Raw genomic sequence first — 19,649 nt, forward strand, 5'->3', positions numbered from 1 at the left:
TGGGGAAGCTGGCTTCAAATGGATTCTATATACATGAGGTGAATGCATGTTAAATGTTCTCCTCTCCAGCCCCTCACCTGACTGCCAACACCCGTCCTCTCCCTCCAGAAAATGTTTATTGAGCAATTACTATTGAAAGATGTTGTGTTATGTGTTGATGATACGACAGCAAAGATGGAACATTCTGATCTCATGGAGTTTATGGTCTAGTTTATACTGCAGTGTTGTGATGACAGGGGCAGGAGGTAAAGGTGCCGGTGATCTCATAGCAGGGAACCTGGTAGAGCCTTGTGGAGTCAAGGAAGGCTTCCTGGAGGCAGTGACACTATGCAGGAACTTGTAGAATAAGAACTGGACCAAGCATGGGCAGTGAGGTAAGAGGAGGAGGGAGAAAGGGAGAGAGAAGGAAGAGCAGAGGATGAGGAAGATGTGGTCCAGGCAGAGGGATCCGCATCTGTGGGGGCCTGGAGACCAGAAAGAGCACACTGCGTGGCTACTTGCCCCATCTGGGCCCAGCCTGCCTCAGTCACAGGCACCCAGTGCTGGTTCTCCCAGGGTCCCAGTCCCGCTGTACAGAGGGGCCTCAAGCAGGAACCAGGACCCACAGGCATGTTGGCGCCTCTCTGCGCTCCTGACCTGCCCGTGTTGCCTCTGCTGCATGGGCTTGGCTGAGCCCTGTTTCATCCAAGAGCTGCTTGGTTTCACTGGGCTCTGAGGGGAGCTTGTGACCAATGCAAACACTGCCAAACTGGGAGGCGCTGTGTTTGGACTCCTGGGCCCTGTGAATTGGGGCACCTCTCTCCGCTTCTCTGAGGCTTCTGCCAGCTCACCAGTAAACTCTTCGCTGAGGTTTTTTTCAGTGCTTGCATTCTGGGGGTTTAATTCTCTACCATTTGCAGGGAGCTAAATCCTATTAGAAACTGCAGCCTTTCAGCCATGAAGCAGTGTTTATGAGTGGCACGGCCATCGCTGGGGGTGGTGTGAGTTGATCCCCTGGAGAGGATGGTCCGGTCATCACATGGTCTGTTGCTTCCCCCGCAGGCTTGGTACTAGGAGCTATGATGCCCTCTATCACTCACTCCCCGGCTGTGCGTGACTAGGGAAGAAGCATTCAGCTTCACCTGTCTGCTGAGAAGCAGCTACAGGCTTTTGTAGCTACCCCAGACGCAGGGACCTCACCATCAGCTGATTCAGAACCGACTGCATAGAAAAGCCACACAGCTACATACAGTTGAGATCCACATAGAAAAATATTTATTTAACAGACTCCAGTTGATCATTGACCATGCTTTCATAAAGGAAACAGAGGCACTAAACCACAATGATGACCCTAAATGCTGCTTACTTTGAGTGCAAATGGGTGTCCTACAGCTCCCAGACAGGAGGGCTTGTTTTAGAAATATATACGTTGTTGTAGCGATTCATAGTTTTTCTTCTTGTACTGAAGCTTACAGAGGGGAATGGGATGGATGTCATGCTTAGCAAATTGTAGGCCATCTGGAATCTGGGTCTCTGGCCTCCACATGGTGGATGGCGCCATGCTGGGGAGACCGTCCTTTCCTGGATTCCATCAAATAGCTGGGGCAGGGACTCGACCTCAAACCATCCATCTTCATGGACAGACGCAGCCATCTGTGGCCTTTACATTTTAAAGCTGTGACCTGTACCCTTCTCTGAAAACCAAATCCCAACAGCTCTTCTAGCTTCTCCTAAAGCATATTTCTCAATAGGAAAGAGAACAAGGTGGCAGATCAAAGTTTTAAATGAAGGTCTGTAAGCTGCTGGGGTCATGGGAAAAGTGACATGCTAGCCCCAGCAGGGTCAGAGGACACGGGACATGGCGTGGCTCTCAGTCGGGGGGGCGGGTGTCCAGTGCACAGCCCTCACCTGTGTCCCTCACACCCCATCTGTGCTGCTTCCAAAGCCCCTCCCTTTCCTTTGGCAAACTTAGCAAAGAGTGGTGACCATCCTTCCAGGAAGCCCCCTGTTAGTTATTAAGGAACCTGCCTGCAGCTGATACAGTCATGGTCTCAAAAGTTGTCCAAAAATATCAAGGGAAGAGGTGTGTGCTGGCAACATAAGCGAGACTGGTTATGGCTTGGTTATGGTCATGACCTTGGGAAAAGATGGAGGGGAGGAAGGGGGAAAGCAACAGAGTGAAGAGAAAGGAGAGAGGCTTTTCTTACTGAAGGAACGTGGAAGGAAAGAGGGAGAAGAGGAAAGGAGTGGGGAGAAGGGAGAGGAAAGAGGACAGAAAGAGAGACAGAGAGGGAGAAGAGAGGTGGAGATGGGGCCATGGGAGAGGGCTGTGCTCAGGAGTGAGAGGCACCAGAGGGAGGGGTTTCTGAGCTACTGCCAGAGCAGAGTTATACTCATTCAAATGTGATGCTTCAAAGGCAAGCCCGTGCCAGCGATGGGGCCGCACAAATGCCCACTGGTCCAGGTTCCACCTCTTAGACTGGCGGTTCTCAGGTTTGAGTATCAGCATCAACAAGTTGCCTTGTTAACCCCAGACAGTGGGGTTCCCCCCCCCCCAAGTCTCTGATTCAGCAGGTCTGGGCTGTGTGTTTCTCACAAGTTCCCAGGTGGTGCTAATGCTGCTGTTCTGGGAACCCCCTCTTTCAGAATCACTGTCTTAGAGGTTAGAGGCTGAACCATGGTTGGTACTGATTTGGGCTCGTCGGGTCAAAGTCAGTGAGTGAGATCAGTGTCTCAACTGGCTGGCAGGAGCAGACTGGCAAACACAAAGATATAAATCAAGAAAGCACTGAAACCTTTTATTGGATGTATTTGTCTCTTCCCGGCTCTTCATTCAACTAACCATATGCTTACTTTCCACTGGCAATTGCGATTTAAATGTCAGTTGACAAGCAGATGTTCCCCTCCCTGCTCTATGTGAGTTAATTTATTGCCCACAAACTGATGCAGTGCTCTCTCAGCAGACTCCTTTCCCACCAGCCCCACCCACCCCTTTGTTCTTGCCACACTGAGCCCTGCAGCTCTCAGAAGGGAGCTGCCCTTGCATTCCTCCATCCCTGTCCATGCTGTGTCTTGGCCTGGCTGCCATCTTCCAGGAGAACTCACTCTAACTCTCCTTTAATTTTCTGAGTGTTCCCACCTGTGGGAAGGTCCGCCAGCCCTGCTCATTGCTGCTATTCTGTTCTGTCCAGATTGCTCTCATGGCCCTTTGCAAAAAGTCACCAGGCTGTGGCTGTCTCATCTTCCTCAGCTTTTATCATCAGTGCCTTGGACAGGTGGTCCACCTGGCTGGTGTTAGAGGTTGGAATATGGGGGCAGGAAGAGGATGGAGAGCTCTAATAATTACCAAAATTCTAAATCATTCTTAACATTCCCCAAGGCTTCAATGATTCAGTGAAATGGGACTCTAACGCCAGATGGAAAAGTAAATCTTTAAAATTTCTTTAAATCACACAGAACACCTTTGCTTGAGAAAGGATCGAATTTCCAGACCCTCTCTGCTTACTGTGAGCTAAATATTCTTCTGTAGCAGGTGCTTATGTAAGATAGATGGAGGGGCAGATGGATGGACAGATAGACAGACAGATACAGATAGGTGAATGGGTGGATGCACGGACAGATAGATGGGAGGATAAATGGTGTCCCTAAAGACTTGCTCATCAGGTCATGACCTGGAGTCATATTGTGTTTTCCGAACATTCTTCAGCTCCTTCGGGTGAACTTCAACTTCCTTTGGGGGGGGGATACATGTGCTCCAGAGCTTTGTCGTGTGCCTGTTCTCGAGGGACCTGGTTCTGAAACAGAATCCAGTGTCTAGAGGTGCTGTGCTGGCTGTAGCTGAGATGGACCTGCCTCTCATTGCATTCCATGCTGTGAATGGTCAGCACTTGAGCCAAAAGGTGAAAGACAAAACAATCCCCCTACACTTAAAAACAACGAAAGGCTTGTTGGTCAGTCTCAGGGGGAATGCAGTGTTCTGAGCCGTGTGGCAAGGTAGTGGGGGTCCTGCCACCCTGGCCTGTGAGATCTTGGGTGAATCAGCCTCAGTTCTGTCACTCGTAGGACAAAGGAGTTCTCTAACTGGTCTCCAAGCTCTCTGCCTGCTGGCCCGTCTTCTGATGGCTGTGAGATGACTCATTTCTGAGGGACTCACAAATAGTTACCTTCACTTTAAAGACTGGGTGGGGGAGAAAAACACCGCACAGTGTGAGGTATAGGACACTGCCACATCCCAGGTGGCACAGCTTAATGCATTTCTGAAGGGTAAACCAAGCAGGCTGACTCGAATGCTGCTGAAATGTCAGGCTTCAGTGCGGGATGCTGTTGGAGATCTGCATTACTCCTGTTTTTTAAACAACATTACTCTGCTGAGAATAGATCTGTTTCACCGTCTAATGGCTCCTGTCATTTCAGTGTAGTGATCGAGGAGGAAAAATGGAAGTACTTTATGTGGAAAAACAGATACGATACGAAGGTATTTCTTAACCCAGAGTGCAAGGCTGTTGGGAGTACAATACAGATCTATCAACAATTCGCTTAAAACAGTTTACCTGCTTTACGTGTCTGAGTTCAGTTCACTGATCTTCACTCAAGTTCACACTAAAGTCATTTAACTGCGGGCTACACATGACACTACACAGACCAAAGCATTATAGATTTTCCCAAATGTAATATACAAGTCCACATTGATCGCAGCCCAACGTAAATTTAGTTAAATCTGTAATATACTCTATTTAGGCATGAATAAAACTTTAAAGCTTTGTCTCAGCTACAGAGTAGCGAATGCAAACAGCCAGAATAAAAGGTTACCGTTGGACATGATGTTTATTCTCAGCAAATGTGTCATCTAAAACAATGAACTTTGTTTTCAAATGTAAAAATGAGCAATTTACCTGTTATTATAAAATGACAGTTTTATAAGGGGGCTGGTTTGACCCCTTTCGCCTCCACCACCAAGGCTAACCTCGATTACACTGTCTGTGGGTACACACCTCATGTGGGCCATTGGCTATACCTGTATGCCCGGTTTTCCTAGCACAAAATCATCTTTCAAAGCACAAGAGGAAGGGTACCGGCTATTTTCTCCTACCTCCAGTTGAGATGGGGGAGTATATGCTCGCAGCCCTGGCAGGTATTTGGCACAATCTGTGTTACTCCAGAATGACTAGGCAAGGCTTAGAATGAGGAATGCAAAATAAAATTTTGTGCTTTCAGAATTACTTAGGCTTTAAATAATTTGCAGTCACTTACAGGGAAGGCTTTATGTGAAAATACTGGATAGACGTCCTACACTATAGCTGCGAATGTGCAGTCAGAAATATGACCCAGATTCAACTTTGGTTGCATCGTCAGAATCTTCGGAGGATAAATACAGGCTAGGTGGGGGCTTCCTTGGTTTGGCAGGACTCTCTGGGTAAGTGGCTGGGAAGTGGGGAATGGAAAGAGGGGGAAATAAAGAGCCTTGCTGCTTTGGGGAGGGGCTACGCAGGATTCCTGTAACCTGTGCCGTAGCCACTGGCCACAGGGGGCTGGTCCTAACGGACACACACCATCAGAGTAAAAGCCACACTGGGATTTTAAGACTTAGGGTGAAAAAAATGTAAACCATCACAAATATTTTGATTGGTTGCATGTTGAAACGGTGTGTGAAATGATGATATTTGGGGCATTACTGGATTATTATTAAAATTGATGTCACCTCTTTTTGAATGTGGCTGAGATTTTAGAATGGCATAAGTGGCTTATATTTCTAGTGGACAGTGCTGCTTCATACCTATTATGATTATGGCTCATGTTTACTCTCTTGTTTGTGTTTTATTTTTCAAACTGAAAATGTGAGAGACAATGTTGTGTCTTTGAGGAAAAAAATATATAGATAGCTTGTGGATTCTGGAGTCCAGCAAGCATGTGTCTTGGCTATAGCCCTTGGGTAACCAACCTCTGAGATTCAGCCTCCTCATCAGAAAATGAAGATAATAACAGTTTTGATCTCAGCAGGTTGTTGTGAGAAATGCATGGGAAATTAGAGAGCGCTTAGTACTGAAACTAACATAGGGAAACTGCAGTAAGCAATTGACATCATTCTTACTTACAGCTCCTGACCTGTCCAATGCCTCATCTTTTATGCCCTGACCACTTCCAACTCAGTTCCTTGTTTCACTTGTTCCCCAAATTTGTATTTTCTTTCATGTCTATTTACTTCTACATCCAGAAGGCTAAACTTTCCCTTCTTTTTCTCATCATTGAAAAATCTCTGGTCTGATTCCCCATCTTCTGCTACTTGTTCACACTAAAGTACCTCCTACTTAACTGTTCAGAGCAAGAATTCTATCCTGGCTAAAACTATAAACCAGCCACAGTCCTTCATCTGCCCTTGTCTGGATGCCTCCTACCTTGGATGCTGGGTCTTGCTGTTTATGGAACTCAGCTTCTTTTGATGGGATGGTCAGTCAAGGACAACTGATGCCAGGCAAAGGGGAGAATTAATGGGAGAATGAAGGGTCACGTAAACAAGAGATCAAGAGAACAACAAAAAAAATTGTATAACTTCTCTCCTTTTGTCCCACGTTGCTGCCTTTTCTTTCTCCTTGCCTTTCTTCCATTGGCTTTAGAAGCTGTGCTATGTTCAACCCATGGTATGTACAAGGTGGTTCTCGCTGCCTTTCTAGATTCTTGCCACCTGAAGTACAACCTCCCACAGCGTAGCACAGCACACACCTAAAACCTTGTGCTCAATTTCCATATTCTAAGAATTAAGTCCTTAGATGAAGATGGTTGTTGCTTATTCTCTGAAATTCAGTGGCAAGGAAGAGAAAAAAGTAGAAAACTTTGTGAAGATATGTTGCTTCCCTAGGTAAGGTGAGTTACTTGACTCCTTCACAATTAATGAGATGAACCTTTCAGTCAGAGCTACATGAGATAAAAAACAAGAAGAAATAAGAATACACTTGGAATAGCACAGGTGGCTGGAAGCACCCGTGCCTCCCAGAGCAATGGAAAAAAAAAAAAAAAAGTCCCTGATTTCCTATGCAGAGTTTTTTTTTCTTTTCTCTCTCGTTTGTTTTTTTTTTTTTTTTTGGTAATCAGAAAAATGTTGATTTTTGTTCCCATCCAGCAGCTGTAACTAGGTGCTTCAGCCTGTACTCTTAAGGTGATTTTTTTTTTTTTTTGGCCTTTCATCAGATCAATATGTTACTTTGCTTTATTTTTAGATTTACTGAGTGTTCTGAGGGTAGCAAACTCAAAGGAAAGAAATAGGCAAATTGGTTTGTAGTTCAAGTTTTGGCTGAGGTTTGACAGGAGAAACCTTTGGAAATTAATAGGGGAGCAGGTTTCATGGGTCTTTTTTGCTGACAGCTGGGATTTTTTGGAGGATCTGTTGTTGGGGGAACTAGGTAATTTCAGTGCCAGAGGACATAACTAGGGCCCCTGTGCCACCAGGGAAGGGATGATTAGGTGCATGTGTGTGGGAGGGCCAACCCTGGATAGGTAAACATGGCTGTTTTTCCTGGAGCATTTATTAATGAAATATTCGGTATTTACCATTGATCAGAGGCAGGAGGGGTCTTTGTCAACAACTGCTTCCTTGTGGTTTCCTAGAAAATCAGAGGGTTTGAAAACGTGAATGAATTCTTCATATTGTTATATTATGTAAATTTGGGAGAGGGAGGAAGAATTTCTGAAAATCCAAAACACAGCTCTAAGGTATCAGCTCTCCACATAGAAACTTACATTCTGGTGTCTTGGCTCCCCAAGAGAAGAGAACACAAGAGAAGAAAACAAATGCCCCGCAAGATCCCTGATCTTCCTTTTCTTTTCTTCTTTCTGGTCACTGTGGATAAATACTCATGACACTTGTGATATGCGTTGTCTGTGGTGTCCATAGCATCTTTTTCTCTGTCAGATGTTGTAGAAAGAGCAATGATTGTGTGATTCAGAATGCAAATATGTAGCCATACAAACACCTGTCCATGCCGTCAACTTTTGATCCTCTCGGGACACTGCAGCTTAGTGCCACAAAGGTGGTGAGCTAGTGAGTTACTAGCTGAACTTGACGTTTAATAGTTCCCATTGTTTCTGGATAATTATCTTTTCCCCCCGTGAGGGCAGACGATATGACATATCTAAAAACATCTGAAAAGAAACAGAAGTGCTGTTGCAGATGTGAACTTTGTAATTACAGGTGTGCACGGCTGCTAAATATATGTCCAAAACACACACTTAGTGACAGGCTACTCCTGATTTTGCCTCCCCTAAAACAGAATGCAAAATTAGTGTCCCTAAATATACTTCTTTGTTACCAAAGGGATGCCACCTCCCTTTCTCTTGAAAATATCATTGGATCATCTCTATGCAAATATTCTTTAAAGTACAAATATTGTTTCATTTGCTATGGCTATACTGTATCCATCTATTCTTTAAAGGACAAAACCATATTTATGCACTACATAAAATTCATTCTGGATACACAAACAACAATGAAAACATTTTTTAAATTAACAGGCGTCAACAGGTATAAATAAATCGTCTAAAGCATTTAATGGTCTTTAACACAGTCAACTCCCCTGGCCTTGAAACAGTGTTAAATTCTTTTTTGCTTGTGGCAAAAAAAGCCCTCAAGCCCAACTTGAAAAATTGGTACCATTTCCTGGCCAGTAAGCACAGAACCGAGGGACTAAATATTTTATGGGTATTTTTGCTGCTGTTGTTGGGCTTATGATTTTTTATTCCTGTCTCTCCCTCTCCCCCCCCCCCTTGCCTGCTCAGGGCTGATCGTTGTGACCTTGGCCGTCTGTTGGATGCCTAACCAGGTTCGGAGGATCATGGCTGCGGCCACACCCAAGCACGACTGGACCAAGTCCTACTTCCGGGCGTACATGCTCCTCCTCCCCTTCTCCGACACCTTCTTCTACCTGAGCTCGGTCGTCAACCCGCTGTTGTACAACGTGTCCTCGCAGCAGTTCCGCAGCGTGTTCGGGCAGGTGCTGCGCTGCCACCTGACGCTGCCGCACGCCAACCAGGGGAAGCACCTGCGCGCCCACGCCTCCACCATGGACAGCGCCCGCTCCGCACGCCGCCCACTCCTCTTCCTGGCTTCCCGGAGAACTGCGAGGGGAACTAGCAAGGGTTTCTTAAACACTTCTCACAGCGAGGCCAAGCCCGAGTCTGAGCCTCAGCAGTTGAGTCGTGAGTCACCAGAGCCCAACTCGGAGACGAAACCAGCCAACCCTGCCACTGAGAATGGTTTCCAGGAACATGATGGTTTCCAGGAACATGACGTGTGACTGTCAAGGAAGGAAGGAAGGCTGGAGCACTAACTGGCCCTCCCCACATGAAAGCGACGTTACCTTCATGCAGCAGTGACCAAAGAAACTGTGCCCCCTCCTCCCCCCATCAGGGACAGGAGTAGAAGACAGGGGCCTGAAAAAAGCAGATGGCCACTTGAGGATCCCCTAAGGGCTAATGCCACCAACCTGTGCTCACCTCTGCATGCAGATGGGGCCAACTTTCATTTCACCTCCTTCCTTCCTTTAAGGACACACTGAAAATTCAGTCAAACTGAATGTATTCAGAGCTCACAAAGTTTTTTTTTTTACACTGAGCTCTTTCATTATTTGCAAAGGAACTAAAAGAGAACACAGACTCCCCCCCACCACCCGAAATAAAAGGACACCAAGAAGAATCTGGGGGTGCAGGGGGAGGGCGGGCCAGAAGAACAATGCAGGAGGGGCTGGTATCTCCTTCCGCTTCAGCAGTGTGCCAAGAAAAGGGCTAATTTGAGGAGCAGGATGGTGCTGGGGAGCCCCGGCCGAAGGGCCGAGGCAGAACTGCTCCTTTTCTTGGGCCGGGGCCCGTTGCACAGAGGGGTGTTGCAGCAGCTGATGCACACCGAGTTCAGTTTCCCTGGGGAGCAGAAGGACTGGTACCCAGCCGAGGCGATGAGGCAGGCTGCCGACGATGCACACGACTTGCGGTACATGATTCCTGCAACACAGACACCAATGAGCTAGATTAACCTGCCTGCGCTGGCCAAAGGATGGCACCCCTCTGAGCCCACATTTCCCCATGGACGGCACTTTCTTACTCCTCCCACAGCCTAGAAACTTGGTTGGGCCAGGGAACAACTCCAGGTGGTTTCCTTGAGCACCCCCCCCAAAATACACGACATATGCAATGAAGAAGGCATGCATCATTTCACTTGCTTTTGACAGTTTTTCTTGAAGCTATTTGAGATGCCAACAACAGTGAATAAAGAGCTGTTACAATCAAAATTCATTTTTGTTTAAAGTCAGAATTCACACTGTGTACTAGACAGAGCTTTTTATTTACTTTTTTTGGTTCAAACTATCTCATGCCAGAGAGGCGGACAAGCTGTGCTTTAAGATCTTATCTCTGTTATTACTTTATAAGCGACCACAGAGAGATGGCTCTCAACTATGTGTTTATTAAGTCCTGGAATTCTCTCAATAAAGACTGAACTCCAAGGGGAATAAATCAGATCACTACTGAAGAGGCCCTGTGAGTTCAGTGAAGGGGAGCCTAGCTGACAGTGGGCCAAGCACTGCCTTATTCCAGAGGATGTTTTGCCCTTAGAACATATGGCCATTTGCCAGGTCAGCACCACACAGCCAGCACTTAATAACACACACTGTGTGGGCACATAAAGGGGCTTCCCGATAAGACTGGAGGTCCCATCTTAAGGAGCTCATGTGTCCGGTCCAAACTACAGCATAATCATCAAAGTAGGGTGTCTTGGATAATCATTTGACTTCAAAAAGCTGGACCTTTACTCAAATAATAGTTAAGATTATTAAATACTTTCCTGTACGCCAAGTACTCTTCAAATGGCTACTAGTTCATTTACTACCTGCAACAACCCTACAATGGAGACCCCCCCAAGATCATCCCCATTTTACAGACAGGAAGCCTAAGGGCAAGAGAGGTTTAGTAACTTGCCCAAAATCATGCTTCTAGAAAGCAGAGCTCCTGTGATTTGAACCAAGTATTCTGGTCCCATGCTGTCAAATCTGTAGTACTGTATAGCAGAGCCGCCAGCCACGTTAACCACAAAATGGTTTTGTTTTGTGGTTAAAAACACAAAGTAGGGAGAAAACTACTTTGAAAATAGCTTTTGGTATGTGTGTGTGCAAGGCCATTTGGTATCAAGGAATTACTCTTCTTTTTGGACATAGAACGTCATAATAAGGCTGGACCTCAAAGTGACTGCCTTTAGCCCATTTGCTGCCCTGCATGTCTGAGGGATATAACACATTCCACCAGTAGCCAGGGCTTCTTCCCCTCTGACTCCCTGCAGGGATGTGTTTGCAAGCATTGCTTCAACTTGGGCTCCCATCCTCCCTTTGAGAACTGCTACTTTGGATGCTAGAAAAACAGTAAAAAAAAAAATTGAAGTGCCTAAATCTTCCAAGTGGGAAGTAAAGAAATACTTTAGATTTACATTAAAACATGCAATTTTATGTCATTTCTTTTCTATAACTGCATGTTTGTAAGGATTGATTTTCTAACACTGTTAGAAAAACCTGGAAGATAAGCTCATCTGGTAAGATAAAGCCTGTGGATGGGGGAGAGAGGAGCACTGTTTGATTTCTAAGGAACATGCTACAGGGCATTTCCCATTTATAGACTTCCCATAGTCTTTACATTTTCTAACCATTGCCCATTTTAGGAAATTGTTTTACTATCTTTTTATTCTTAAAGACTAAAAGCACTAATTGTCATTTGTCAGTTCAGCTTCAATCAACTATTCTCCTTTAAGTAAATTAAAAAAATTTTAAAATATGTACTGAATACATCTTTCACTGTTTAAAAAAAAAAAAAAAGTTCAGACAGGTAAGGTGAAAATGCTCCTTGACCTCTCCTTCCAATCCTACATCCTCCTCAGAGGTAAGCACTCTTATCAGTTTGAGATGCCCCCTTCCAGGCCTATTTCTATGCAGTTACGTATGTGTTCATGGAGAAGAGGTCTGTGCACATGTCCTAATAGCATAACATCCTATAGTCTATGTATGTATGTATATATCTCCTATTTGCATTTTCACCTACTGATATGACTGGGGATATATTTTTAAGTCTAACTTTGTAGGACTAAGTCAGTGATGAGGTAAATTAGTTAAAGAATGCAAGATGGGAGCCCCAATTTTTCTGACTACTTCCCAGAGGACAGATCACCTGGCTCTGATGGCCAGTAGGGCCTATGCTTCTGGTCCTGCAAGACTGTATACATTTGCATTCTTTAAAAGTCTGCCTTTCAATCAGCCTGAATCTAGGTGCTGATATCCTCTTCTTTGGGACACTAACTGATCTCAGCACACACTCAACTACTGAGAGCTATTAAAAATAAAACAGGCTGCATAGGCAACTGGAAAGGTTGAAGAGATAACTGAAAGCTGGCATAGGGTTTAATGACGAAGTACATCTCCTACACTAGGACAACCTTTCAAGACTGGGAGAGGTGGCTGTTTCATCTAATGCATAGAGACCAACACATGTCCTCAAAATGAAGAAAAAGATGAATATGTTCCAAGCTAAAGAATAAGATAAAACTTCAGAAGAAAACTTTAATGAAACAGACAGAAATAATTTATCAGAAAAAGAGTTCATAATAATGGTCTTAAACATACTCATTGAACTTGGGAGAAGAATGGATGAACACAATGAAAACTTCAGTAAAGAAAGAAAAAGTATCAAAGAGAAGTCACAGAGCTGAAGAATACAATAACTGAACTGAAAAATGCACTAGAGGGATACAACAACAGACTAGGTGAAGCATAAGAAAGGATCACTGAACTCAAAGACACAGCAGAACTCACCCAATCAGAGCAGAGAAAACAAAAAGGAATGAAAAAAAAAGTGACAATAGCTTAAGGGACTCACAAAACACCATCAAATGGATTTTTGCATTATAGGAGTCACAGAGGAGAAGAGAGAAAGGGGTAGAAAACTTATTCTGAAATAATGGCTGAAAACTTCCCTAACCTGGGAAAAGAAACAGACATTCAGATTCAGGAAGCCCAGAGAGTTCCAAACAAGATGAACCAAAAGAAACATACATCAAAACAGATAATTAAAATATGAATATATAAGACAAGGAGAAAATCTTAAAAGTGGCAACAGAGGAAAAACTTGTTACTTCAAAGAGAACTCCCATAAGATGAGCAGCAGATTTTTCATGAGAAACTTTGTAGGCCAGAAGGGAGTGGCATGATATACAGGCACACCTCATTTTATTGGTTTTTATTTTACTGTCCTTCAGAGATACTGGTTTGCTTTTTGTTTCTTGTTTTTCTTACAAACTGCAGGTTTGTGGCAACCTGAGTTTAGCAAGTCTATTGGCACCATCTTTCCAAAAGCATTTGCCCACTTCATGTCTCTGTGTCATGTTTTGGTAATTCTCACAATATTTCAAATTTTTCATTATTATATTTCTTATGGTGATCTGTAATCAGTGACATGTACATTTTAAAAAGAGTGCTATTGCACGCAGTAGATTACAGTATACACATAACTTTTATTTGCATGGGGAAACCAAGAAACTTGTGTGACTTGCTTTGTGGCAATATTTCCTTTATTGTGGTTGTCTGGAACTGAACCCCAATATCTCTGAGGTATGCCTGTATTCTAAGTGCTGAAAGAAAAAATAACTTCCAAACAAGAATATTCTAGCCAACAAAGTTATAATTCAGAATTGAAGGAGAGATGAAGTTTTACAGATAAGCAAAAGCTAAAGGAGTTCATCACCACTAAACTGACCTTATAAGAAATGTTAAAGAGACTTATTTAAGTTGAAAAGAAAGGGTGTTAATTAGTAACAAAACATGAAAGTATAAATCTACCAGTAAAGGTAAACATATAGTAAATGTAGTTGATTAATCACTTATAAAGTTTGTATGAAGATTAAAAGACAAAAGTGGTAAAAACTAACTACAATAATTAGTTGTTGACAAAAGTAAAATATGAGCAGAGACACAATGGCAGAGTAGAAGCATGTGAGCTCACCTCTTCTTGTGAAAATACTAAAATCACAACTAACTGCTGAACAACCATCAACAGAAAAATGCTGGAACCTACCAAAAAAGACATGCTAAGCACAAAGACAAAGAAGCAGTCACGAGGGGAGGAGGAGCACAACTGCAATAAAAATCAAATCCCATACCCACTGGGTGAGTGACCCACAAACTGGAAAATAATGATGTCACAGAAGTTCTTCCAAAGGAGTGAAAGTTCTGAGCCCCATGTCGTGCTCCCCAGCATGGAGGCCTGGGAGGAGGAGCACCCAGAGAATCTAGCTTTGAAAGCCATTGGGATCTGACTGCAGTAATTCCATAGGACTGGGGGAAACAGAAACTCCACTCTTGGAGGGCACACACAAGGTCTTGTGCACACCATTGCCCGAGGGAAAAACGGTGACCTCATAAGATCCTGGGCCAGACCAACTTGCTGGTGTTGGAGGGTCTCCTGCAGAGGCAGGGAGCAGCTGTGGTTCACTATGGGGACAAAGACACTGGCAGTGGTAGTTCTGGGGAATACTCATTGTCATGAGCCCTCCTGGAAGCTCCCATTTTCTCACCAAGACCTGGTCCCACCTAACAGCTTGTAGTTTCCAGTGCTTGGACACCTCAGGTCAAACAACCAACAGGGCAGGAACACAGCCCCACCCATCAGCAGATAGGCTGCTTAAAGTCTGCTGAGCACACAGCTGCCTGCTAAACAAACCCCTTGACATGGCCCTGCCCACCAGAGGCACAAGACCCAGCTTCACACAGCAGAGGGCAGAAACTAGTCCCTCTCACCAGGAAGCCTACACAAGCCAGTTAGACCAGCCTCATCCATGAGGGGGCAGACAGCATGAGCAAGAAGAACTATAACCTTGCAGCCTGTGGAATAGAAACTGCAATCACAGAAAGTTAGGCAAAATGAGATAGTAGAAGAATATGTCCCAGATGAACGAACAAGACAAGACCCCAGAAGAACAACTAAGTGAAGTGGAGATAGGGAATCTCTCAAAAAAAGAATTAAGAGTAATGACAGTAAAGGTGATCCAAAATTTCAGGAAAAGAATGGAGGTACATATCAAGAAGATACAAGAAATGTTTAACAAAGACCTAGAAGAATTAAAGAACAAATAGAGATGAACAATAACTGAAATGGAAAATACACTAGAAGGAAGAGCAAAATAACGAAGGCAGAAGAGTAGATAAGTAAGCTGGAAGAAGGAATGGTGAAAATCATTGGTGTGGAACAGAATAAAGAAAAAAGAATGAAAAGAGGACAGTCTAAGAGACCACTGGTACAACATTAAATGCACCAACATTCACATTGTAGGGGTCCAAGAAGGAGAACAGAGAGGGAAAGGACCTGAGAAAATAGAAAAGACATAATAGCTGAAAACTTCCCTAAAATGGGAAAGCAAATAGTAACTCAAGTCCAGGAAGTGCAGAGAGTCCCAGGCAGGATAAACCCAAGGAGGAACAAGACACATAATCAAGACACATAATAATCAAATTGGCAAAAATTAAAGACAAAGAAAAAATACTAAATGCAATAAGGGAAAAACAACAAATTACACACAAGGGAATTCCCTTAAGGTTATTAGCTGATTTTTTAGCAGAAACTCTGTAGTCCAGAGGGAATGGCATGATATATTTAAAGTAATGAAAGGGAAGAAACTACAACCAAGAATACTCTACCCAGCAAGATTCTCATTCACTTTCGACTGAGAAATCAAAAACTTTACAGACAAACAAAAGCTAAGAGAATTCAGCACCACCAGACCAGCTTTGCAACACATGCTAAAGGAACTTCTCTAGGTGAAAAGAAAAGGCCACAATTAGAAATGAGAAAATTACGAAGGGAAAAGCTTATCAGTAACGGCAAACATACAGTAAAGTGAGGAAATTATCTGCACATAAATGTGATATCAAAACCAGCAATTGTGAGGAAAGGAGAGTACAGATGCAGGGTACTGGAAATGCATTTGAAATTAAAAGACCAGCAACTTAAAACAATCTTGTTTATATATAGACTGCTATATCAAAACCTCATGCTAATTGCAAACTGATGATCTACAACAGATACACACACTAAAAAGAAGTCCAAACACAACACTAAAGTTAGTGATCACAAGAGAAGAAAACAAAAGAGGAAGGGGAGAAAAAAGACCTGCAAAAACAAATGCAAACCAATTAACAAAATTGCAATAAGAACATACATATCAATAATTACCTTAAATGTAAATGGATTAAATGCTCCAACCAAAAGACACAGACTAGCTGAATGGATACAAAATCAAGACCCATATATATGCTGTCTACAAGAGACCCATTTCAGATCTAGACACACAGAAAGACAAAGTGACAGGATAGAAAAAGTTATTCCATGCAAATGGAAATCAAAGGAAAGCTGCAGTAGCAATACTCTATAAAGACTGTTACAAGAGACAAAGAAAGGCACTACATAATGATCAAGGGATCAATCTAACAAGATACAACAATCATAAATATATACGAACCCAACATAGGAGAACTTCAATATATAAGACAAATACTAACAACCATAAAAGGAGAAACCAACAGTAACATGATAGTAGTGGAGAAATAACATCCCACTTTCATTAATGGACAAATCATCCAGGCAGAAAATCAAAAAGGAAACACAGGCCTTAAATGACACATTAGACCAGATGGACTTAAGTGATATTTATAGCATATTCTATCCAAAAGCAGCAGAATGTGCATTCTTTTCAAGTGCACATGGAACAATCCCTAGGACTGATCACATGTTGGGCCACAAAGCACACCTTGGTAAACTGAAATCACATCAAGCATCTTTTCTGACCACAATGCTATGAGATTAGAAATCAACTACATGAAAAACAAAAAGTGTAAAAAACATGTGGAGGTTGGGCTTCCCTGGTGGCACAGTGGTTAAGAATCCACCTGCCAATGCAGGGGACATGGGTTTGATCCCTGGGCCAGGAAGATCCCACATGCCGTGGAGCAACTAAGCCTGTGAGCCACAACTATTGAGCCCATGTGCCACAACTACTGAAGCCCACGTGCCTAGAGCCCATACTCTGCAAAGAGAAGCCACTGCAATGAGAAGCCTGTGCACCACAACAGAGTAGCCCCCACTCACAACTAGAGAAAGCCCACGTGCAGCAATGAAGACCCAATGCAGCCAATAAGTAAATAAATATTAAAAAAAAAAACAGGTGGAGGCTAAATAATATGCTACTAAACAACCAATGGATCACTGAAGACATCAAAGAGGAAATAAAAAAATACCTAGAGACAAATGAAAATGAAAGCATAACAATCCAAAACCTATGGGACACAGCAAAAGCAGTTCTAAGAAGGAAGTTTATAGCAATACAATTTTACTTCAGAAAACAAGAAAAATTGAAAATAAATCTAACCTTATACCTAACGTAACCAGAGAAAGAACAACAAACAAAAGACAAATTTAGTAGAAGGAAAGAAATCATAAAGATCAGGGCAGAAATAAATGAAATAGTCAAAGAAAATAATAGAAAAAAATCAATGAAAAAAAGCTGATTCTTTAAAAAGATAAACAAAATTGATACAGCTTTAGCCAGACTCATCAAGAAAAAAAGAGGGCTCAAATTAATAAAATTAGAAGTGAAAAAGAAGTCACAACAGACACCAGAGAAATACAAAGGATCCTAAGAGACTACTATAAGCAAATATATGCCAATGAAATGACAACCTAGAAGAAACGGACAAATTCTTAGAAAGGTACATTCTCCCAAAACTGAACCAAAAAGAAATAAAATGGTGAACAGACCAATCAATCACAAGTACTGAAATGGAAACTGTGGTATAAAAACTCCCAAAAAACAAAAGTCCAAGACCAGATGGCTTCACAGGTGAATTCTATCAAATATTTAGTGAAGAGTTAATACCTAGTCTTCTGAAACTCTTCCAAAAAATTACAGAGGAAGGAACACTCCCAAACTCATTCTATGAGGCCACTGTCACCCTGACACCAAAACCAGACAGAGATACCACACAGGAAGAAAATTACAGGCCAATATCACCGATGAACATAGACACAAAAATCCTCAACAAAATATTAGCACACCGAATCCAACAATACATTAAAAGAATCATACACCATGATCAAGAAGGATTTATCCCAAGGATGCAAGGATTTTTCAGTAACCACAAATCAGTCAGTGTGACACATCATGTCAATAAATTGAAGGATAAAAGTCATATGCTCATCTCAATAGATGCAGACAAAGCTTTTAACAAAACTCAACACCGATTTATGATAAAAACTCGGGCATAGATGGAACCTAGCTCAACATAACAATGGCCATACATAACAAACTTACAGGTAATATCATACTCAATGGTGAAAAGCAGAAAGCATTTCTTCTAAGATCAAGAACAAGAAAAGGATGTTCACCCTTGCCACTTTTATTCAACATAGTTTTGGAAGTCCTAGCCTTGGCTATCAGAGAAGAAAAAGAATAAAAGGAATCTAAATTGGAAAAGAAGAAGTAAAACTGTCACTGTTTGCAGATGACATGATACTATATACATGGAAAATCCTAAAGATGCTACCAGGAAAGTACTAGAGCTCATCAGTGAAGTAGGTAAAGTTACAGGATACAAAATTAATACACAGAAATCTGTTGCGTTTCTATACACTAACAACAAAATATCAGAAAGAGAAATTAAAGAAAATCCCATTCACCATCTCATAGAGAAAAAAAAAAAAAAAAAAAAAAAGCTAGGAATAAACCTACCTAAGGAGGCAAAAGACCTGTACTTTGAAAACTATATACTGATGAAAGAAATCGAAGATGACACAAACAGATGGAAAGATATACCATGTTCTTGGATTGGAAGAATCAATATTGTTAAAATGACCCTACTACCCAAGGCAATGTACAGATTCAATACAATCCCTATCAAATTACCAATGGCATCTTTTACAGAACTAGAACAAAAAATTTTTTAAATTTTTATGGAGACACAATCATACAGCAATCCTGTGAAAGAAAAACAGATCTGGAGGAATCAGACTCCGACTTCAGACTACACTACAAAGCTACAGTCATCAAAACAGTATGGTAATGTCACAAAAACATAAACATAAATCAGTGAAACAGAATAGAAGCCCAGAAATAAATCCAAACACCTATGGTCAGTTAATCTATGACAAAGCAGGCAAGACTATACAATGGAGAAAAGACAGTCTCTTCAATAAATGGTACTGGGAAAACTGGACAGCTGAATGTAAAAGAATGAAATTAGAACATTTAACACCACAGACAAAAATAAATTTAAAATGGATTAAAGACCTAAGTGTAAGGCCTGATTTTATAAAATTCTGTAAAGGAAAACATAGGCAGAAAACTCTTTGACATAAATCAAAGCACTATCTTTTTTGATCTGTCTTCTAGAGTATATTCTATTTATATAAAAATATTCTACTTATATAGAAATATTCTATTTCTATAGAAATAGAAATATTCTATTTATATCAAAAAACAAACAGCCCAATCAAAAAAATGGCCAGAAGATTTAAATATACATTTCTCCAAAAAAGACATAGAGATGGCTAAGAGGTATGTGAAAAGATGCTCAACGTCTTTAATTATTACAGAAATGCAAATCAAA

General features: G+C 42.2%; 2 protein-coding genes across 3 annotated transcripts in view; one reads left to right on the forward strand and one right to left on the reverse strand.

The window, feature by feature from the left end:
* Window positions 1-9,263, forward strand: part of GPR39 (G protein-coupled receptor 39) — a 218,826-nt gene extending 209,563 nt beyond the window's left edge. Inside the window, exon 2 of the mRNA XM_057746893.1 lies at window positions 8,746-9,263. Coding sequence (XP_057602876.1) covers window positions 8,746-9,263 — 518 coding nt within the window. The remainder of the gene's footprint in view (window positions 1-8,745) is intronic.
* A 464-nt stretch (window positions 9,264-9,727) lies between these two features.
* Window positions 9,728-19,649, reverse strand: part of LYPD1 (LY6/PLAUR domain containing 1) — a 52,282-nt gene continuing 42,360 nt past the window's right edge. For both annotated transcript variants that reach the window (XM_057746896.1, XM_057746895.1), the window contains one exon: window positions 9,728-9,963. In XM_057746896.1, the coding sequence (XP_057602879.1) occupies window positions 9,728-9,963 (236 nt within the window). The remainder of the gene's footprint in view (window positions 9,964-19,649) is intronic.

This window comes from Hippopotamus amphibius, chromosome 8 (genome assembly GCF_030028045.1).
Source record: "Hippopotamus amphibius kiboko isolate mHipAmp2 chromosome 8, mHipAmp2.hap2, whole genome shotgun sequence".
Lineage (NCBI taxonomy): Eukaryota > Metazoa > Chordata > Mammalia > Artiodactyla > Hippopotamidae > Hippopotamus > Hippopotamus amphibius.